Here is a 23,573-nt window from a genome sequence, read left to right as displayed (position 1 = left end):
TGCAAATTTTCAAATTTATCCCATTGAACTTATTGGCCTTTTAATAAATAAAAATTATTATGGTTCGACCATACGTTTGAGGGTTTGGTAATCATAGGAACAATATTTATATAATCATGCATCTAACAAACTTGAGAGTTGTCTTTTGATCATTTGAAAAGGATCGATTCCTATTAATAGATAATTCTGTCTTTGTTGTCTATTAGCCTCCACTTTACTTCGAATTCCTCATGGTTCTATCTTGTGACCACCAACTTGCATAGTATTCTCGGTACCAGCAAGAATTTTAAATTATGGTATAGCACCCGTTGGGTGAATCTGATGATTTTAAGAAATTCCATGTTTCTTGATCATAAAAATGGTAGTACCATCTTAAGAGAATGTAAAGGTGAATTAAGGGCTTTTCAACTGGATCTGTATATAGGAAAATATTTGATCACGAGATCTCAACTTGAAGTTGATTAAGTGATAAAATTGTGAAATAGACTTGAGGTCTTGAAAACTGAATGGTGGTCATCCGCGATGTGCTCATTCTCTTAAGGGAAATATTTGAAGTGAAGAAATATTCAGCCATAATGTACTTAGCTTGAGAACTAAGTGAAGTTTGTGACATATAAAATGCATATCTACATACTTAGCTATAAGATAATAGCCATGACATATTATCCTGGCGGTGGAGTTATAGTGGCAACAATGCGACAGGTGGATACAATGACTGATGTCATGAATCATCTTAAAATAAATTCACCCACCTAATTATGAATTTAGTGCATTTGAAAATGTAAGCAATGAAAATGATTTGTTTGAGAACAATCATGGCCAAGGTAATCCTTGGTGAACCTAGGTGTATCCTTCAATGCAACACATGTGATGAAATCATTGTTAATATTTTGGACTTCATTCTTGAGGAAGTGTGTGACTTTAGAGTCACTGGCAAAACGTATAGACTTTGCATGTTTGACATCGGTTAGTCACGATGAAAGTATAACCACAATGTGATATGGACATTGCAACAATGTTTGAGACACTTGCTATAAATTATGGTATCCATCTTGATGGATGGACGACACTATAATTAGAAATAGTGGCATAGGCTTCACTGGCATGTATTTTACTTATGTAATAGAACGTAATTACCGGGATATGGCAATACTTGTGTAATATTCTATGACTTATTCAAGCAAAGTGAGGCTTAATTAACTGATATTCATGAAAAATATATGTTATTTTAGCATGTAGTGTTCATGCTTGGATACCTTTTACTATGAGAGTAAATATCTTTTTTAGTGAACAACAACAATTGCATTAGAGGAGCAAATTTTTACGATAGCTGATGCTATACACTCATATGTGTAGACCTTAATTTATATAGGATAACACTTTGAAGATAGCCACCGGATGTGGTGTAGATCTCGCAGTAATAGAAAACATAGTCTGACTTTTGTCAGTAGATGTTCATAATTCTATTACCTTATGTTATGCTAAATATATGAAATCACTTTGAAGGTAGTCATCTATCAAAGTGACACGATGTAGACCTTGCAGTAATAGTGGATAGTCTGCAAAATTTGTAGTAGATGCCAGTATTACCTTATGATATCTTGAGGTAGTCACATCTAATATTAATATTTGGAATAGCACTTTGAAGGTAGTAATCTTTTTAAAGTGACAAGATGTAGACCTCACAATATTGGTGGATAATCTGCAAATGATGCAGTAGATGCCACCAATACCTTGTGACTCACAAATAAATTTTGAAGATAGTCCCATACTATAATTTTGTAGTATGAGTTTACATCAACATTTGCAAGAAAAATATATTTCAATGGCCGAAATAGAGTTGTTGTACACAGTTACGTGTTATAGAGATGCATGCGGCAAGAAGATTGAACACATTACAACTTTTTCAATATGCTTTACAGCAAGCACATAGACTAAAATGCAGACCAAACAAAGTCTATAGACTTAAAACTGCAACCGCAAGTGCTAGAGACTGAATGACAATTTCAGAAATCTGGGTACTAAAACGTGCGGTTTAGTAAATCCCAGTTAACTCTTACTGGATCTGAAACTGCAGGGGCAAGATATGTTTATCTCCAAGTACAGGGTTGAATTGAATAAATTCCAAAGAAGATAAGATCCCCAAAGACCCCAATTTCTTATCCCGTGCGAGCGTCGTGGCCATGGTAACTGCTGCCGCTGTGCAGTGCGGGCAGACCGGTGGTTGCGCCGCCGCGTTTTACGCCTCGTGGGCTGCCTCTGCCCGGGCTGAGGACCGCGCTGCCGCACGCCGGCCTATGGCCGCCGCCGCGGAGCCGCGAGACACCGCGTTTGCTGTCGGGCGTTGCCATGCCGGGCACCGGCCGTTGGCCGCTGCCGCCGCTGTGCTTTACGCGCCTGGCCGCCTCATCGAAAAAGATGCAGGCCCGGAGTGCATCCTCCGCCACGCCGGGGCCGTGGTCCACGGCCGCCTCGGGGTGCAGCGCTGGGAGCAGCCGGGCCGAAGGATGTCGCCACTCCGCGAGGAGCCTAGCCAAGGGAAACATCGTCCGGGCCATGGGTCGTTGCCGAAGTTTGCTTTGGATGGCATTAAAAACGATGCCCTAGAGGTTAGTATAACGAAATCGGGATTGAATCACCTGATTGATGTATGATGCGGAGTTGGTCTTTGCATTATTGTCATTTTGTACGAGATGTGTCACAGGGATCTTGTATGTTTTCTTCTGATCCCCTTGCCGTTCTGCTGTAGGGCGCCGCACCAGAAGAGCGGTCGCCGCTCGACGCCGATGGGTACTGCGGGCGCGAGCACCGCGCTTGAGAGTGGCCTCGCCGGGCCGTCCATGGTCTGACATAGACACGCGCCCGAGGACTCTGTTGTCGGAGAGCCACGCGTCGGCCGTGTCTCTGCCTCCAGATGCGAGAGAGCCGCCTCGCTGCTGTTTCCCCTTCGCTTTCTTCTCTGCGGCCAAATCACTCTCGGTTACGAGCGTGCTGATAACTGTTAAAGTAAACTGATTGAGAATGAATCTCTGAATTCCATTGATGGTGATTGGGGTATATATACCCTCTCAACAGTCGCCAATTAAGACGGCAATTACAAAGAGACATGTCCGTACGGGCACATGCGTCCGCACGGAAGAGGAGAGGCGTTGGACACAGAACCGTCTAATGACGGTTCTAATTACAATTAATCCTAATTAATTTTATTCCTAACAGGCCCCTCCACTTTCTGGAGCCTGCATGCATGGGCGCACACATCTTTAGCACCTCCCTAGATCAACTCCACAAAGTCAACTGCACACATCATTCCATTGCCAGTTTTTCCTTTTAGTGAAAATCGTTGCGGTTTATCTGCCTTCGTTTTCGTTTTCATTTTCAGGGTTTGTTGAGCTGTGCCTTCAGCAGAACCCTCTTGTACTCTATGTTGTGCGATCCTCCGTGTGTGTGGGTGAACTTATGTGTTACTTTGTGACTGTGATGGTTTGCTTTATTTATAAAGCGGGGCGAAAGCCTTTTTCAATAAAATCATTGCATTAGTATTATCCAATACTAGGATAATGTCCACCGTCGCCAACAATGGAACTATAAAAATCACCACAAATATGGGACCAATACAACTGACTAGGTCGCCACCACAGGTACCCCGTGGACAACACCTCCCGATGGCTGCCTGGCTGGCTGGCTCTGTCGATTGATGGCTCGTTTCAAGCTGAAGATGGCTCAGTAGGAGCGGGAATGATCCTGAGGAACGACAAAGTAAAAGTTGTACTAGGCCTTGTACAATGCTAGGTGTTTAATGAGGTGTTTAATAAAAATAAACCATTTTTTTAAGCATCAGTGTATATTTTTACAGGAGAAACGCTTAATTACACGTCTGCCCTGTACAAATAAACACTGATGCTTAAGGAAAGACGAATTTATTTCTCCAAGCACCTCTCCTAAACACTTTGCATTCTACAAGGCCTTAGCGGCATGTCAAGTCCTCTTCTACCGCAACAATGCCCTAGAAGCGGAAATTCATGCAATCTTGCAAGGGGTGAATATAGTTCTCCAATGGTCGTCTCTGCTTGTAGTTCTGCAGTCTGATTCTATGGTAGCCGGCTCATCTTTGACAGACACGCCCCTTATTAAGTCTCCTTTTGGTAATTCAGTTAAGGAAATTAAGAATTTCTTCGTGAGTGGGAGTTTAAACCTATGATAATAGCAAGAGTTCGAAATAGGGTTGCACACTAACTGACTAGTTATGCTTGTACGATCCGAAGCACCGTGTGTTCGTTGCATCAGGGACCGAACTTTACTGTCGACCTTGTATTAGCCGACTGTAGCCTTGATGAAGTTGAATAAAATTTCTTTGATTCTTGCAAAAAAATCAAATTATTTCCTCCGTTCTAAATAAGTGTCTCAAACTTAGTACAACTTTATACTAAAGTTACTATAAAGTTGAGCCACTTAGAGCAACTGCAACACGCCGACCTAAGCGGACGGCGTTTTTGTCCATTTTTTATTCGTTTGGGTCGGCTCTGCGTCCAAGGCGCCGACCCATATTTGCCGGCATGACCGGCTGGCCGTCCTTTTTGAACAAATATGCACATATTTTGCATTATAGTTTCACAAACAAATATATAATTTCACAACCAAATAAAAGCATTGTTTCATAACCAAATAAATTATGCATTGTTTTACAAGCCGAATGAAAATAAAACTGTCTCACATAGTTTTAGAAGTCGAATGAAAAAGATACATTTATTGATTGCCAATATGAGCCCATATATACTCAACCAAATCATTTTGTAGCCGCACGTGAGTTTCCCAATCACGCATGTCATGATGAAATTGGGTGAACTGTTCAAACGTTGCCGCTCCTCCATGCTCAGGCACAACATTTTCACCCTGAAACTGAAACCCTTGATCGTAGATACGTTCCGGCTGCTCATCTTCTACGATCATATTGTGCATGATCACACAAATAGTCATCACCTCCCACAGCTTCTTCGTGCTCCAAGTCCTAGCAGGATACCGAACAATGTCCCATCGAGATTGCAAAACACCAAAGGCACGCTCGACGTCCTTTCTAACACTCTCTTGCTCTTAGGCAAATCTTTTCCTCTTCTCTTCGACAAGGTTGGGGATTGTCTTCACAATAGTGGTCCACTCGGATAGATACCGTCACCTAGGTAGTATCCTTTGTCGTAGTTGTGGCTGTTGATGGTAACATTCACCGGTGGGCTGTTGCCTTGGCAAGCCTAGCAAACACCAACGAGCGCTGAAGCGCGTTGATATCATTGTGTGATCCGGCCATGCTAAAGAAAGAGTGACAGATCCAGAGATCTCGTGAGGCCACAACCTCAAGTATGATAGTGCAAGCCCTGACATGGCCCTTATACTGCCCTTGCCAAGCAGAAGGGTAGTTCTTCCAGTCCTAGTGCATGCAGTCTATGCTGCCAAGCATCCCTGGGAATCCTCTGCTGGCATTCGTCGCCAACAAGCGGACTGTATTTTCAGCAGTCGGCTCTCTCAAGTGCTCAGGGCCAAAGACATCAATCACAGCCCTGCAGAACTTGTACATGAAATCTAGACATGTAGACTCGCTCATATGGATGTACTCATCAATGAGATCACCGGGCACTCCGTATGCAAGCATCAGGACGACTGCAGTGCATTTCTGATAAGATGAGAAGCCAATCTTTTCAACGACATCCTCTTTGCACTCGAAATAGTCATCGTATCCGACTACCCACTCTCTAATACGGTTGAAAAGATGCCTACTCATACGGAAACGCCGCCAGAATTCCTGATATGTGAACAGCGGGTTGGTTGTGTCAAAGTAGTCCTTTCAAGAAGGAAATGACTGCTCTCTCGGTTGTGATTCAACGCCGGAAGGTGCCCCAGGATGGAGCCACGGAATAACGGCCGCTGGCTATTAATGAGGTGATGGACCAATACGACAACCAAGATCTTCTCCTCCTCATCGGACGAGGAATCGTCTGAGTTGCAATGAAAACTGTGGAAAAAGAACTCGTCGGCCGAGTCCATTTTGTACCTTGGCAAACCGTTGAACAACTTACGGGCGTTGACAAAGGAGCCGGCCGGCGAGGAGACACGCGCCTCCCTTGGACCAGGTGGCTGCCCTGGAGGCGTCCGACGAGAGTGCTGGTGTCAGGCCGGAGGAGCTGGCCGGGGATGGTGAGGCGGCTTCCTGCCCGCGTCGGCGTCAGGTGGTGGGGTTGGAAGCTTCGCTGCCAGCCCCGGCGGCGAGACGGTGGTGGGGGCGGCGATGGAGACGTTGGGGGTGGCGAGTGCAGACGTTGGGTGCTGGCAGAGGCGCCAGAAATTGGTGGCAGCGAGGACGTGACGGAGGTGGGCGAGGGTTCGCTGCCGATCTTGGGGTGGGGAAGGATGGCCAATGTGCCACCGACAAACGGGCCAGGGGAAGGAGGCGGGTGCGGCATGCGTCCGTTTCGTGTCCGCGCCGACGCAAATGAGGCACAAAACTAGGCCGGAAATGGGTCGGCAAGCGGACGAAAAGCGGACGCGCGTCCGTTTGGGTCGGCACGTTGGGCCGACTTTTCTATCCGCGCCGACCCAACCAGACGGGCGGGGATGAAATTGATCACCGCGTTGGAGTTGCTTTTATTTTGAGACGGTGGGAGTATGAATAGGGCTACTCTACCTGCACGGGCATCGGTTCATGCGTGAAACTCGAGGACCGACCCTTGTCATCATGTGTGATTATACCATAAAATTGTATGAAAGTCTACTTCTTGGTTGTGATTGTTCATATACCTAAACTTGAAGGGGTGCCTGGCACCAACTGACAATGATATTGTATTTTTTGTTTTTGTGAATGATAATTTTCGTTGATTAAGGAGTTTTTATACAGCCATCTTGCACAACTTGCCAATCTCATCTAGTACATGTTGGAGCCAAACTACAGTGCGAGTAGTAGGCCTCCTCATCTATAGAAGGATGGGGTATTGTATTCTAATGGCACTAGTCCTCCACGACATTGGCACAACAACAATAGGCCCCCTCATACATTTTTCTTGGCTCCTTCCATGCATGCATGTAGCAATCTCAGCTTCTAGCGCGCTCGAGCAGATTGACATGAAATGGCAGGAGGCAAAGTTGATGTTGCCCACTTTGTTTCTCAAGATCATACCCACACCGCCCATTTCGTCCTCCTCTCTCAAGAAACCATCGATGTTTACCTTGTTCCAACCCAATCAGCTCCAACACACTAGAGTTTTAGCACAGGGTGCAACCAGGGGCCTGGTCACACATTTGCGCCAGTCTTGCTCATAGTATAAGACAATCTTCTCCTTCTTCATGTCGAGCCTAAGGTGTTGCTTGATGCATAACAAGGAGTCGATGTAACATGTTCAAGAAAATTCTCGAAGCAACAATTGATGGCAACAGTTTGTCATTAATCACCTCGTTGCATAGGTGCCAAGTCCACCACAACGTCATCACGACAAGTAGTCGGTCATCATCGGTGCATTGATGTAGTATAGGTGCAGGAGCCATTCATGCCCCCATGTTCTTGATCACCTCCAACCTTGGCATGCTCAGGTGCTTGCTCATCACACGCCATATCCCCTGTGCCATTATATATTTGCAAAATACATGGAATGTGTCATCATTCCTCCCAACACATTTATGAGATACCGTGGTGTTTTTTTGAACTTTGTTTTCTATAGTCTCAACACATTCATGAGATACCATGATGTTTCTTTGAACTTTATTTTCTATCATAGCTAGTGAGTTAGTGACGAGATGCCACACAAATACTCGTACCTTGGGAGATGGCAACACGTGTGTCATCCGGTGCCTTGCTCGTGGCGCACATGGACATGGAGGTAAGCTCATCATGAGCAAGGCATTAGGTGTTGCATATGTTAAAGTTCTCCTTGAGATATGAAGCCCATGCAAGGACATCATAGAGTCGAGGTCACGACGGCTTTATTATTGAATGATTTCCATATCCATCAGGAGAAAGTCTTGTCAGGTAAGATTGATGTTCCACCTCCCGTGCTCGTCCAAGGCTCTGCTAGTCACCTAAGGCAGCAGGTGCAGCGCAGCGACACCAGTTTGTAGAAGGTAGGTCGAGGTTGCCATGGATCCTTCCAGGTTGTAACTTGTTTGTCATTGTTGACGCGTCATACAATACCCTTTTTTAGGAGGGTCGGGCCATGATGAATAATGTACCATGTCGATGATGCGGTCCTTGCAAAATTAGTGTCTTCATAAACACCGTTAGGATAGTACTTCACTTGGAAGACCATGGCATACAACGAGTCCGGCCAAGTTAGGAGCCGCCAAGCTTGCCTTTGCGAGCAAGGTTTGGTGAATCAGGAAGAAGCCACAGAACCCTAGTCCTCCCTTGCAGTTTGGCTTACTTATATTTTCTCAAGACATCCCTTTTATCTTTCTTTGAACCCCACCAAAAATTACAAACTAGCCCTGACAGGTCACATCCAGAAAGGGGCAACTTGAATACACCCATAATGTATGTTGGTATCACTGAGCGACTAACCTTGTTTCAACAAAATACAAGAACATTATTTCATTAACTTCAATGACAAAATGTAGTTGTATTTGTAATTCATACACTGGTGCGTCTGCCCCTTGACGAAGACCAACAAGGTTATTTCCGTGTAATCTGAGGAGCAACATTATCCTATCTTTGCCGTTGGTTTGTCTAGTTTACGACGAAAGTCAGATGTATGAACATACAAGATTGAACAAAAACTAGATTTATCAAAACTTTTGAAATCTACCTACACTAGTGTAGTATCAAAAATATTCAAAAATTCTTATATGATGAGATGGAGGGGGTATGAATTTGGCTGCGGGCCTTGGCTGTTCGCAGCCCAGCCGCTACTAAGATGGGCTAACATGGGCAACAAAGGCCCACAGCTATCACCTTCCCCTCTACTCTGCTAAATACGCGCTTAGTCTGTCTATTGGTCGCATGTTTGGCTGCTCCAACCTCCAAACTTGAGATGTATTCCTCGGAACATTCTTGAGTAATAAAGCGTGTGTTTTAGCCTCAAAAAAAAAAAAACTGTTGCCTGCTGCTGATGCTGCTTGGGTTGTGCTCCGCCCTGCGCTCGCGTGCCCTCCTCCTCCCTCTGACCCCGCCGCCTCGTACGGCCACCCTTCGCCGCCGGACTTGGCTGCGGGCCACCTCCTCCTTGTCATCTCCGCCGTCGCCGGAGATGGAGGCGTCGGCGTACAAGTTCGGGCCCTACAGGATCGACGCGAGGGAGGTCTTCCACGCCACGCCCCTCTCATACGCCATGGTCAACCTACGCCCCCTCCTCCCTGGTAAACATCTCTATGATTGCCCCAACTTTCCCTTGCCTAATTTATGTTCAATTTTCACTTCCACCTCACCTCAGAATCACAGTGTATTTCTAGGAATTGTTTGTGATTCTATAATTTTTTTGTCTGACGGAGATGCCAATGCGGTTGATGGTACTCCCTCTGTAAACTAATATAAGAGCGTTTAGATAGTGATCTAAATGCTCTTATATTAGTTTACAGAGGGAGTAGATTATAAATCACACATTAGGTTTCCAGCGCTAGCACAATTTTTTTCGGACAATTTTGTAATACTTGGTGCAGTGAATAATCTCAAGTCTGGCTCACTATTATCAGCTATGTCGTCGGAGTAGCACAATGACATTTAAACCCTGACGATGTTGTACTAACATTGTATGTATTTGTAGTATAGCAGCTATTTATGATTACGACTTTATAGATCGCGGATATACTATTTGTGCTATATTGACATGTCCCAATCTTACACTGCAGGTCATATCCTTTGTTTTGGCATACTCGTCGCCAGGATTTACAGTTAAACACTGCCGGCAAGCCTGGAATCTCGTTTGTTGTCAGACTGTTCATACACTTTGTTTCACTTGTTTCTGAAGAGTGTCCAAGGTTCAGACACATACAGAAAGCACAGATCAGAATCAAAAGAATGAAATTTGTATGGTATATCACTCTTTCATTCTGCACTGATCTCTAAAAATGCATGGCTAATGTAAATCTGAATATAAAGGATGTCAAGAAATTTATGCTAGGGTTAGCTATTTATATAAGTGAATGGTTCATATAAAAATAGCCAAATGGTTATCTCTTGCTGGAATCTGTTTATACTTGATGGACTCGTGAGTGATGATAGCGTCATCTTTTTATGAAATATTATGTTTACTATTATGCCCATCACTTTCTGCACCGACAAGTTCACCCAAAAAGCTTAGCCTCTCGAGGAAAGGCAGGAAATGTACTCATACTGCAACATTTACTGTGCTACATATACTGATGGTATAATACTTTAACCCGAGGTAGCTATCCATTATTACCCCGTTTGCTGTCCTGTGGTTCACAGCTTTCATAGTTCAAACTTCAAACTGTAAAACGTCTACTTACATTGTATAGTTTGGTTATACATATTTTTTCCTTAACAAAACATACATGTCCTTGTGTGCCCCAAGCGTGAAGTGAAACGCTTTACTGATCTAAGTACTGATGAGACAAGTGATTTATGGGTCACTGCAAAGGAAGTTGGTGTACGGCTTGAGCAGTACCACAAAGCTTCTTCGCTTACATTTGCGATTCAGGTCAACTCTCTTTCTCTCTATATATGTACTAATAGCTTATGCTTCCAAATTTATATAATTAGTTCATCCAATTGAAAGCTCATGATGTTTGGATGCTGCTACTGGGGTCCAGAACAAAATAGATCAGGCTAATCACCTAAATTACACTTACACTGCCATATGAGGTTCCTGTCTGTTCTTTGGACTTGTACTCCAGATCTGCTGCTGATTTGATTACCTTTCCCCCTTTTACCTTTAACTAATAACCTATGAATGAAAAAGAAGCATTTCCTTATTGATAGCTTTTTGGTACAGGATGGTCCTCAAGCTGGCCAAACAGTCCCGCACGTCCACATCCATGTGATCCCCAGGAAGAAGGGAGATTTCGAAAATAATGATGAAATATATGACGCGGTTCGTTTACCACCCGTTTTTCCATCCATATAACTTCTTATGATTTTTTTCATTAAATCCTAGTACCATTTTTCTTTGTAACAGATAGATGTGAAAGAAAAAGAAATGAAGGAAAAGCTTGATCTGGATGTTGAAAGAAAAGATAGAACCATGGAAGAAATGAGTCATGAGGCTAACGAGTACCGTGCTCTTTTCTCCTAGATGTATTTCTTACAAACCGTTTTCTATTTTTTCACTTAGTGTTTTCACAGAAATAAACTTCTGGACTGTTTGTTCTGCATTGTTTTTCAAGAGTAGCAATGAATATTTTATTTTCCACTGACCTGGTGATGTCGAGTCTCAACTGACGAGTCTGAGGTGGTGGCTTACTTATGTAGTATATTGATCCCAAACATGCATGAAAACACACAGGCATCCGAGCCTTACAATTCCTGCGTAGTTTCTTAGTTTGCAGGGTTCAATACATGAAAAAAGTATTCTGGGCAAAGTATTTATTTATGAGATGCACAAGATAGTGGCTAGATTATAGCAAAATGATATATGGTGTTTAGACATTCCATTGCTGGGGTGTAATAGCTTCCTAGGCATGGAGCATTAGCTGTTTTACTTCTCAACCCAAAATGCATTATTTGTCTTGTGTTTGTGATCATGAAATCTGCTATTATCAGTAATGACCATACTATAGGCAACAGCGCTAGCATGGACCTAGCATGATCTTTTAATATGTGGACGACACTGAACTAGGCGTCTTGCAGATTGTTCCAAGGATATACTAAGAGTTGCAATTCTAAACTGGCATCAGGAATTAATATCAACGAACCGGACGCATCATTTAGTTTCAGTTTACACCTTGGCTTGACATTATCTGTACCATTTAAGTTAGCCAAAGCCAATTTTTCTCCATATTACTTTGGAAAGTGCATTAAGGGTTATACCGCACAGAGGTGATATAGTTTATTTGGGTGGGAGTATTCTGCTCATTTTAAAGCCTAAGATGTTACAGCTGATACATTGCACAGCATCAGCAAAACTAATTTGTAATACTCATTTTAACATATTCCTGATGGGGACGGGAAGAGTATGCGATTAAGTGCTTATGGCCTAAAGTTATATTCCCTGAGACGGCTAAGCATTTAGCTTGTGCTTTGCCGAAAGTGGACTCTTCACTGTTATAAAATGTTTATTAGCAAAACAGTTCAGTCTTAAATCCACTCAACCTGTCGTAAGTTGAGCCTACCTTGTGCATACAAGAAAACCGACTGTTTAAAGCTTTGTTTTTCCGGAGGACTTTGTTTTTCCCTTTTTTTGGACAAACGATACTTTATTTATTCATATGTGAGAACCAACGTATCAGATACAATAAAACGAGACCACCTCAACCGGAGGTGACTCCATCCAGGTACCGGGGGTAGAAAATCTAGCTAACTTGGCTGTTTCATGATCCACTTGATTGCTCTCCCTATTACAATGAGCGAACAAAACATGATTAAAGCTTTGTTTTTTGTGGGGGGCTTTGTTTTTTCTTCTCGTAAAGCATCGTAGCATCAAATTTCCTTGCGATGGACAAACTGGAAAACACGTTTCTTAGTCCCGAAGGACAGTAGATCCTTTGCGGGTATTTGATTGATTGAATTTCAGCACTTCGGGTTTCTTTACGCGTCGCGGAAGAAAGCTCAGGTAGCGGCTGAATTCGCTTGCGGAGCCTGGGCAACTTTTGTCCCTTTCATCCTGTGCATATTCTGGGTGTGGACTTTGGTCATTTTCATCTTTTACGCTGTGTGCCTGGTATGCATGCCAAAGAGGACCTTTGTTCTTGTGGCAGCGGAAAGAAAGCTTTTGTCTCACCGGATGCCCCTGGCTGGATGCCACATGACATGATAGGATGTGCTGATGGAGAATAATATTTCTGCCCTGTGCTCTGGATTGCAATTCGCCACATCTGCTGGCGTCTTTGCCAAGCGGTGAGTGGTCAGTGTTGGATTCGTTGCCTCCGTACTAGGTAACCTGCACCAGGTAATTTCCTCCCCGTCGTGGTCGTGTGTCCTGGAGGGCTTGGCATGCCAACAACTAGGGCCGTCGCTTTGGCGCAGTTGCTTGCCCATTCATTGTTCGCCTGCTGGGTTGCCCCAACATGTTGGTTGGAACGTGGCGTGGGTCTCCTCCTCCTTCGGCAGATGCACGACAAAGGCAACCATTACTCCATTAGTGCTTTGGGTATCCACTAATCCCACTAAATTTCTCCACTCCACTGCAAATGGAATTGGCATCCTGAGGTCACAGTGTGCGTGTAAGTATATTTACGCACTCGACCAGATTTTATCGAAGCGATTTTCATGATACTTGATGCTCAAATCAGCTTACAAAATGACAGCAAATGCCACTTTGAGGCATGACGGTAATGCTACCGCTATTTTACAACCCGTACAAATGACTAAAAATCACACTAATAAAACTGATAAAGAACAGCTCTTCGACATCACAATGTCTTCAGGAAGTGGGGCGGCGTTCATGCAACGCCGCAGTTCTCCGATTCATCCAACGAAAGGACGAAAACTCTTGACTGACGTGGGCGCACCGTCTAGTACAGTAGCTATTGGTTACTGTGAAGAGCACGCCATTGGTGCGTAGGGCTTCCGGCAGATCCGGTCCATGACAACGACAATAGCCATGACCGTGGCGGCGTCCACGCCCGGCCGAACGACCAGGCTGAACACGTCGTCGCCGAGAGCGACGGGCCTGGGCGGCGCCGCTGCCGACGCCGTAGGTCCACCGGCTTTCTTCCTCAGTATCCGTGCCGCCTCCTGGCCGTCGCTCCTGGTGATCTTGCAGCTCCTCCTGGAGAAGCAGCCCTCCACGCGGTAGCCGGGAGGAGGGGAGGGCGGAGCCCGGCAGCCGCGCCCTGACGTCGTCGCCGTCGAGGCCGACGACATGTGGACCTCTGCGTCGTCCGTGCTCTGCAGAGCGGCGCACTTCAGCATGGAGAAGAGCTGCTGCGCGGAGGAGCTCCTGTCCGTGTCCGGGCAGCTTTCTTCTCCCGGTGCAACTCTGTAGCAGTTCCATCGGTCGTGCAGGCTAAAGATCTGTCACGAGCAGAGAGTAAGAAGAGTTAACGGCCAGACGCAAAGTTTGATGGCTCTACGTGCGAAGAAGTTGTTGTGATGATGCGTACCTGCGGCCTGAGGGAGAGGAGAGGGGCGCCGCGGCCGTCCATGAGCAGCAGCTCGCCGGCGAAGGCCTTGGGGCGGCGGGCGTAGTTGTCGACGCGGAAGGCGAGCCTCCCGGCGGCGTCGTAGACGGAGAAGCCGTCGGTGCCCTGGAACCCCATGCTGGACCTCTTCCACACCGTGTACACCGCCGGCAGCTGCTGCTGCCGCTCCGCCGCCGTCCGCGCCGCGCGGCGGGCGCCGTCGCCGCGATCGGAAGGGTGGATCCTGCTCATGCTGGTTGGTCCGCTGGTACTACCAGAGAGCAGCAGGCACATACGGGCGGGCGGGCAGGCTGCTGGAGGCGCGCGATGGATGGATGAATGGAATGAGATGGCCGGGAACCAGTGTGGTGCTTGGCTCTTGATTTGTGGAGCGGGAAGCGAACGTGCAGGCGCGCGAGTCGATTGCGATTGGTGTACGTGTGCGTGCGCGTGTGGAATGGTTCGAGCGAGGCTCGGAGTAGGGAGGGGTGCGGGTGTCGTGAGGGGGCGGGCGCTGGATCGAGGATGGATGCGGATGGATGGGTATGGAATGGAATGGAGACCTGGCTTGCATGCATGCTGGACAACGAGTGCGTTCCCAGTATTTAAGGCCGGCGTTGCAAGCCCGCAACAGCCACTAGCCCGTTAAAGCCCAAAAGTGCCGTCTCCGGCTCTCTTCAGTCGCTACTCCATCCAGCGGAGACAAAGTATAAAGCCATTGTTCACCTAAAAAAAGAGTATAAAGCCATTATTCAGCAGACAGCCAATTTTTGTCAGTCTAGTGAAATGCCATTTTTTTTTAAATTTAGTGTCACGTATCTACTTCGACTACCCACAGTGGGAGTAACATAGGTAGTAACATCACACATATCTAGATAAAAAAGATGATGTGACAAGTAATAAATGAAGAAAGAGAGGAAAGTGGTAACATAGCTAGTTATGAGTAACATTACACATATCAAGATAAGATGTGTCTATAGCCTAATAAATGAAGTATTGCATGTTAACACACATATGTTACTTTCCACTATAGAGGTAGACATGTTACTAGTCTATGTTACTATCCATTGTGGCTAGTCTTCTACAAGACTAGCATTTCATGTGTCGGGTTTGGGGGTCATTGGTGGGCCCATTTGTAAGTGAGTAAATCGATGTATGTGTGCTACGTCTGGGTCTACTTTCGGGTAAATGGGTTTACTTTCGGGTAAACGCGACACCCCGTATGTTAGTTTCTGTATTGCGTGTAAAAGCGGGTGCTAAAAAGGTAGGGAATATAATTTTGGGAGAGTAATCATCCATGGTTGTAAGGGTGTCGTCGTAGCAAAAACTCTTTCCCCCCTTCATCAATAGATGGGGGCAAAGCTTATGCCTCTGTTTCGTAAAAAAAAAGACATCACGGTCAAGCAGGTAATAATTTAGTATACCTAGCACACTAGATACCATATCCATCGGATAAGAGCACAATCAAGAAAATAATAACACAAATGTAATAAAAATCCGCTCCAACTCAGGTGAATCACACAATGAAGCAGCCGATAGTAACAACCTGGGTAAAATAAGGAGGCTTAGTTCAAGATTAAAGGACGACACAACAAAGCGCACATCATTCTAGTAATAAATGACGACGAGTGGAGGAAACATGAGGAAAAAAAGAGATCGCCTTCTATTAATTAAGAGATGGTCTTTTACCAACAAATCTCTTTGTTAATGTATATATGGCATATGATCGTATGTGTATCATATCCTGATCGTATAGCGTTTGTAGTGATTCTAGAATCCTGTAGATTGATCCCATAGAGATTTACCTTGCTGTACAAGTTGTAATGCTAACCATATATTGAATGGAATGCCAAGAGGCAATATACGACAAAACACATTCCATCTCTTCCAACTTGGTATCAGAGCCCAATCCCATCTTCTCGCCATGGCCGGCACCACCGCCAGCGCGCTCGTCGCCACCACCGCCGGCCCGATCGTCTCCGGTCCAACCGCTTCCATGCCGTCGCTCGCCGGCCTCATCACCGTCCGGCTCACCCGCATCATTTTTTTTCTACAGTGGGAAGGATCAAGTTCAAGTCGCAAACGGTGCAGGTTTGGAAATTTCTCACATTGGTCATACTAAACTAGCTGGCTCACGTGATATCATCCATCTTAATAATGTGTTGCATGTTCCTGAGATTCACAAACACCTTCTTTCTGTTTACTGTCTTGTTTCGGATAACCGAGTGTTTGTGGAATTTCACAAATATTTCTTTTTTGTGAAGGAAAAAATCACGAGGAGGGTCCTTCTTCATGGTAGAAGTCGACATGGTTCTACCCAATTCCATATGGTCGGCCATCATCGTCATCTTCACATCGAGCGTTTTCCGGAGTTAGGTCTTCATCGAGTCAGTGGCATCATCGCTTGGGTCACCCTTCAAATAATGTAGTTGAGTCTGTCGTTCGGTCAAATAAACTCCCTTGTTCGTCGAGTCATGATACTTTTGTTTGTGATGCTTGTCAACGTGCTAAAAGTCATCAATTACCTTACAATAATTCTTCCCGTGTTTCAACACAACCACTTGAGCTTATTCATACCGATGTGTGGGGGCCTGCCCTCGCCTCCTCTGGAGGTTTTAAATTTTATGTTAGCTTCATCGATGACTTTAGCCGTTTTACCTGGATTTATCTTCTCAAACATAAATCTGATGTCGAACAAGTTTTCTACAATTTTCAGGCCCATGTCAAACGACTCCTCAACACAAAAATTCGTGCAGTTCAATCCGATTGGGGAAGCGAATACCATCGCTTGCATAAATTTTTTCAGCGTGTTGGTATCTCTCATCGCATATCATGTCCACACACATCCCAACAAAACGGTATTACTGAACGAAAACACCGTCACCTGGTTGAAACCGGGCTTGCTCTCGTAGCTCACTCCAATCTTCCTTTGCGTTACTGGGATGAAGCTTTTCTCACCGCATGTTATTTGATCAATCGCATGCCTAGCCGGACCCTTCACAATATGCCACCACTCACACGCCTCCTTAACATCACTCCCGATTACTCTTTTCTTCGTGTCTTCGGGTGTGCATGTTGGCCTAGTCTTCGCAAATATAATTCCCGGAAACTTGAGTTCCGCTTCAAGATGTGTGTTTTTCTCGGATATAGTCCGTTTCATAAAGGGTATAAGTGTCTTGACAAGTCCACTGGTCGCATCTATATCTCGCGAGATGTTTTCTTCGATGAAAAAGTTTTTCCTTTTGCGACTAGTGTGTGTCCTGATTTGTCTCTCTTAAATCCCCCTGTGACGACTTTTCCTTCCGATGAGCCTGTAGTTCAGGATGCTAATGTGAGGAGCTACGATCTGTGTTTTTTGTTTCCTGAATCTTATCCTGCAGGTGCAGCAGCGCAGCCCTCCTCCACGATCGGCACGACCAGCGCGAACGACGTGCATGCTACACCGCCATGCGCCCAGCCAGCCTGCGCCACGCGACAGACAGATGGCCCAGCCCGTGCTCCGTCACCATCGGTTGCTGGGTCTTCTGAGTCCGCTGGTGCTTCCTCGCTGCATGGGCCGGATGTAGCCCAGCCACCCCAACCGACGCGCCCCACCGTTGACGCGCCTGCGGCAGCTGGGCGAGTCACGCCTGCTCCAGACGCGCATGAAGCGTCCACATCCGACGCGCCCTCGCTTGACGCATTTGCTCGCATGCATGTGCATGCAGATGCGACCGAAGGGGGATCGGCGGCAGTTCCTTCGTCATCGTCTGCGTCCACTGTTCCTTCGTTATCGCCTGCCACTTCGGCTGCATCACCGCCGGAGCGTACTCGCACACGCTCCCAGAACAACATCCGACGTCCCAAGATTCTCGCGGGCGGTACCGTCCGCTACAATCCATATCGACGCGGTTTCAGTGCTATTGTCTCCGTTCCGACTACGCATCGGCAAGCCCTTGATGATCCTGCTTGAACAGCTACCATGCGCGAGGAGTTTTCTGCTCTTCAGCGCACCGAGACGTGGACGCTTGTGCCTCGGCCCCCCGGCACCAACGTCGGCAGCTGTAAGTGGATTTTTAAACTCAAGGAACGGTCGGATGGCTCTCTTGATAAGTACAAAGCTCGACTAGTTGTTCGTGGGTTTACTCAGCAATATGGTGTTGATTATGTTGCCACTTTTAGTCCGGTTGTTAAAACGGCCACTGTTCGGCTTGTGCTATCCCTTGTTGTTTCACAAGGCTGGTGTTTGCGTTAGATTGATGTCAGTAATGCATTTCTTCATGGTCTGCTTGACGAGGATGTGTACATGCAGCAGCCCCCGGGGTTTGAGGATTCTCGGTATCCCAATCATGTTTGCAAGCTTCGGAAGTCTATTTATGGACTCAAACAGTCCCCCCGGGCTTGGTACTCCCGTCTCAGTACTCGGCTGCACCAACTTGGTTTTCATTCATCCAAGGCTGACACCTCCCTCTTTATTTTTCGACAAGGAGTTGTGGTCATTTACATGTTGGTCTATGTTGACGATATTGTTATTGCTGGCTCCTGCCCCCGTGCAGTGGATCGTTTGCTTCGCACTTTGGCTGGGTCTTTTCCCATCAAAGATCTTGGTCGTCTTTCTTACTTCCTTGGGATTGAGGCCACCTACAATCCAGGGGGAATGGTGTTGTCTCAGCGAAAGTACGCTGATGATCTTCTTCATCGTGCTCATATGGAGAATTGCAAGGAGGTCTCTACTCCCATGCCAGTCACCGATAAGTTGGCAGCGAATCTTGGTACTCCCCTCATGGATGATGATGCCTTCCGCTATCGCAGTATGGTTGGAGGACTGCAGTATCTTACTCTTACACGTCCGGATATTTCATTTGCTGTCAGCAAGGTGTGCCAATATTTGGCCAAACCCACTAATGTGCACTGGGAGGCGGTCAAGCGCATATTGAGGTACATTAAGGGTACTCTGGCCACTGGACTCTCCATTCGCCGGTCAAGCTCCACACTTCTTAGTGTCTTTACGGATGCTGACTGGGCAGGATGTGTTGATGACAGACGCTCTACAGGAGGTTTTGTGGTTTTCCTTGGCCCTAATTTGATTTCATGGAGTGCTCGAAAGCAACCCACTATTTCACGATCTAGTACCGAGGCGGAGTACAAGGCGCTTGCCAATGGCACAGCTGAATTCACTTGGGTACAAACTGTGCTTAGGGAACTGGGAGTGTTCCTACCACGACCATCGGTGTTATGGTGTGATAATTTGGGTGCCACCTATTTGAGTGCAAATCCAGTATTTCACGCGAGGACAAAGCATATTGAGGTGGATTTCCACTTTGTGAGAGAAAAGGTGGCGCAAGGAGCTTTGGATGTTCGTTTTGTGTCCTCTGGTGATCAAGTGGCAGATGCCTTCACTAAACCTGCTACAAAGATCATGTTGGAGAAATTACGACGCAATCTCAACCTTGTGGCCGGTTGAGATTGAGGGGGAATGTTAATGTATATATGGCATATGATCGTATGTGTATCATATCCTGGTCGTATAGCGTTTGTAGTGATTCTAGGATCCTGTAGATTGATCCCATAGAGATTTACCTTGTTGTACAAGTTGTAATGCTAACCATATATTGAATGGAATGCCAAGAGGCAATATATGGCAAAACACATTCCATCTCTTCCAACTCTCTTAACATATCTTTAGAAATATCAAGTTATTAGAGATAAAAACAAGTGATAACTCATTTTACGTCATGTTTTTATTGTCATCTCTTAATTATGTGTTATGTTTAAGATAAGACTGTCTTATCAACCACTACACATGCTCTTAGTTCTTTAGGGGCACGCATGCCCTTAGTTTGTGTCTTTTTTTTTGAGAACTTTCGATCTATTCATCAACTATCAAGGTAGTACAGAGGACCTCGCAAAAAAATAGTATAGACGACGCTAGAAATAAAAATTATTGTACATTCAGGTCCGTAGACCACCTAACAATCACCGGAGCGAGGCAAAGGCACGCTGCCGTCATCGCCCCTCCCTCACTAGAGCCTGACAAAACTTGTTGTAGTAGACAGTCTGGAAGCCTCGTGCTAAACCTATTTTATAATCTGTCATGAGAAAGTAGGCACAAGAAATAAAAACAAGTTGATTAGCCAAACAAACAAATCACAAAAATATATATTTTGTTGCGACCATGCATGTTAATAATTCTCCTTTTTGGAAAGAGGAAAGTATCGTTTTCCTCCTCAAATCCTGTCTGATGGACCGATTTCCCCCCAAAGTCTAAAACCGGATCAATCAGCCCCTAAACTCTCCAAAACCGGATCAATTCTCCCCCATGGTGGTTTTGCACCAGATTTAGGTGGTTTTGACTAGTCTCCTTGCTGACTGGACAGTGCTGACTTGGCAGATTTCAGGTGTTTTCATCGATTGGGGGAGCCGGTCGACCAATCAGCCCCCAATTCAGGTGATTTCGGTCCATGTGCATCGACCAACCTCCCTGTGCCTGTGCCGCGACGGCGTCAAGCACGCCGACGGCGTCCGCCGACGCCGCCATGGCGTCCGCCCTGCAGCCGGCCTCCACGCCGCCCGATGGTGAGTCAACCGCCCCCCTTTCTTTCCCGTCGAAGTCATCTACTGCATGATCTTAGTTTAGGAGAAATCAGAGCTGCGCTTAGAAGTCATCTACTGCAACCAATTTTGCTGCCATGGCAGGCAGATGGTGGAGGTGTAGGGTAGATCATAGGAAGATTGTTTTTATGGGTAGGTCCTGAGCTATGTAATGAGGTAAAGATTGTTTTTTTGGGCAGGTCTTGTCGATGAGGCAGCAGATGAAGAAGAAATAAGTTATGTGTCACTACATTATTTTGGCAAATTTGAGACAGTGGATGGATTGCTTGTATACAACGGAGGTCTGATGATTACTTTTCCGTTCAATAGGAAAAGCCTAAAGTTTGAGCTTTTGTTGTCTTATGCTGAGGACATGTATCATGTAGAAAGAGGACATTGTAGGGGGGATTATAGTTACAAGATGCACTGGCTTGTTCCAGGGAAAAAACTGAGTGAGGGTTTGCAATTTATTTTTGATGATTCAAGTGTGGAGAAGATGGGGAATGCAACACCTATTGGGTCATGTGCAGAGATCTATGTGGAGGAAGTGCAGTTGTGTGAAGAAGCAGTAAAGCAGTTGCAAAACAGAGTAGATGATGTGCCTGTGGTAGTTTCAGAAACATATTCCAAGCATAAAGGTAGCAGATTTGCATTGGTAAATGTGGATGTTGTAGAGACAAACATGGTCGATGAGATGTTTTTATAAAATGTAGCAGCTTCAGCAGAACAAAGAGCAGAGCCAGAAGTTGTTGTAGGTGTGAAAAGGACAGCTGCTGAGGAAGAAAATTTGAGGATAATAAGTGAGGCTAATGACTTTCTTACTACATTTGAGAGTCCAGTGAAGATTAAGAAAAGTAGAGCAAGTAGAGTTGCAGCTAAAAGAAGAAAAGTACCTCTTGCAGCTCCAGTTTCAGCAACTACATCTTCAGGTGCAGCTCAAGGTGCATGTGCTCCTCCTCCAACTCCAGGTGCAGCCCAAGGTGCATCTTATTCATGTGCAGGTGCATCTTCTTCAGCTCCAGTAGGAAATAAAGCAAAATCTGCAAAGACCAAAGCAGTAGCAGGTACACCACAGAGAGGAACAATGCCACAATTTACTCAAGGACAGACCCAGCAGCTACTTCTGAATTTGAGTATACATCTACAGATCATGTTGAAAATGGAACAAGTGCTAATGAAGTATTACATGAAAATGTAAAAGAAGGAGAAGAAGGTGATGATGAAAGTGACATTGACTACCAGCCTTTGTCAGAGCACAGTTCTGCTGAAGAATCAGAGGCAGAGAAATTAAGGAAATTAGCAAGGGAAATTAGGAGGCAGAAGAGAGCAAAGAAATTAGGGGATGCTGTGGGGCCTGTCATCAAAGATAATAATGTGATTGAAGGATTGTCTGGTGATGAGAAGCTGGATGGCATAGAAGATGATGTTGTGTCATCAGATGATGACTGCTCTTTTGATGAGGAAAGTGATGGTGAGGGGGCCACACAGCTAGTGAGAAGGAAAAGTGAATGGAGAAAATATGACAGCAAATCAGAAATTCCTACATTTGAGATAGGAATGGTTTTTAGAGGAAGACATCAGATGAAGAAAGCTCTAATAAAATATGGCATTAAGAAACATGTGCATATTGCTTTCACAAAGGATGAAAATCATAAAGTAGGTGCAAAGTGTACTTGGCCTGGCTGCAACTGGATGATCTATGCTTCTAAAACTACTAGAAATAAGTGGCTACAGGTGTCTACCTTTGTAGATGAGCACCATTGCATTCCAAGAAGAGATAACAAACTGGTCACATCAACTGTTATTGCTACAAAATATGGCAGGCTTATAAGAGCAAATCCAAATTGGAAGTTAGAAGATTTGAGGAAAACTGTACTTGAGGACTTATTTGCTGATGTGACAGTTGCACAGTGCAAGAAGGCAAAGAGAATGGTCATGCAGAAACTATTGCATTCCACTGAAGGAGAGTACTCAAAATTATTTAATTATCAGTTAGAGCTGCTGAGAACTAATCCTGGAAGCACATTTGCAGTGAAGTTGGACCATAATGAAAAGGATGGGTCATATGTATTTCAAAGGTTTTACATGTGTTTTGATGCCTTGAAGAAAGGTTTCTTGGCAGGTTGTAGAAAATTTATTGGCCTTGATGGTTGTTTTTTCAAAGGTTCTTGCTATGGACAGATGTTGTGTGCTATAGGAAGAGATGCAAATAACCAGATGTATCCTATTGCTTGGGCTGTTGTGGAGAAAGAAAATTATGAGTCATGGTTCTGGTTTCTTGCCAAAATAAACCAGGACTTGAAAATAAGCAATCAAGGAGATGGATATGTATTTATGTCAGATCAACAAAAGGGACTTATAGGGGCAATGGAGGACATTTTTCCTAAAGCTGAGCATAGAATGTGTGCAAGACACATATATGCTAATTGGAAGAAAAAACACCCAGACCATGATCTTCAGAAAAGGTTTTGGAGATGTGCAAAATCACCAAACAAAGTGATTTTCAACTACAACAGGGCCAGGCTAGCACAATTTACTGTTGAGGGTGCAAAAGATATGATGAACACTGATCCAGTACATTGGAGTAGGGCCTACATGAAGCTGGGGTCTAATTGTGATTCAGTTGATAACAACATGTGTGAATCTTTCAACAACTACATCCTGTTAGCTAGGTACCTTGCTATTGTCTCAATGCTTGAGTGGATCAGGTGCAAAATTATGGTGAGGGTACAAGAAAATAGAGGGAAGTCAGTTAACTGGAAAGGAACTATATGTCCCAACATTTTCAAAAAACT

The 23,573-nt window shown here is 45.1% G+C and overlaps 3 protein-coding genes across 3 annotated transcripts; 2 read left to right on the top strand and 1 right to left on the bottom strand.

Annotated features, from left to right (window-relative positions):
* Window positions 1–2,082: 2,082 nt before the first annotated feature.
* On the top strand, window positions 2,083–3,043 carry LOC119305410. The gene is made up of 2 exons (XM_037581929.1): window positions 2,083–2,609; window positions 2,750–3,043. Exons 1-2 carry the CDS (start codon window positions 2,184–2,186, stop codon window positions 2,816–2,818), a joined length of 495 nt encoding a protein of 164 aa, XP_037437826.1. The 5' UTR covers window positions 2,083–2,183; the 3' UTR covers window positions 2,819–3,043.
* Window positions 3,044–8,982: 5,939 nt separating this feature from the next.
* LOC119308446 (bifunctional bis(5'-adenosyl)-triphosphatase/adenylylsulfatase FHIT-like) lies at window positions 8,983–11,343 on the top strand. Its single transcript, XM_037584578.1, has 4 exons — window positions 8,983–9,329; window positions 10,482–10,628; window positions 10,923–11,021; window positions 11,106–11,343. Exons 1-4 carry the CDS (start codon window positions 9,081–9,083, stop codon window positions 11,220–11,222), a joined length of 612 nt encoding a protein of 203 aa, XP_037440475.1. The 5' UTR covers window positions 8,983–9,080; the 3' UTR covers window positions 11,223–11,343.
* A 1,992-nt stretch (window positions 11,344–13,335) lies between these two features.
* On the bottom strand, window positions 13,336–14,763 carry LOC119308445 (protein LURP-one-related 8-like). Its single transcript, XM_037584577.1, has 2 exons — window positions 14,191–14,763; window positions 13,336–14,101 (listed from the first exon to the last, which is right to left on the bottom strand). Exons 1-2 carry the CDS (start codon window positions 14,500–14,502, stop codon window positions 13,619–13,621), a joined length of 795 nt encoding a protein of 264 aa, XP_037440474.1. The 5' UTR covers window positions 14,503–14,763; the 3' UTR covers window positions 13,336–13,618.
* Between the last annotated feature and the right edge of the window lie 8,810 nt (window positions 14,764–23,573).

Source organism: Triticum dicoccoides, chromosome 5B, assembly GCF_002162155.2.
Source record: "Triticum dicoccoides isolate Atlit2015 ecotype Zavitan chromosome 5B, WEW_v2.0, whole genome shotgun sequence".
Taxonomy (NCBI): Eukaryota; Viridiplantae; Streptophyta; class Magnoliopsida; order Poales; family Poaceae; genus Triticum; species Triticum dicoccoides.
The sequence above is the reverse complement of the archived record's forward strand: the minus strand, read 5'-3'. Positions and strand labels throughout refer to the sequence as shown.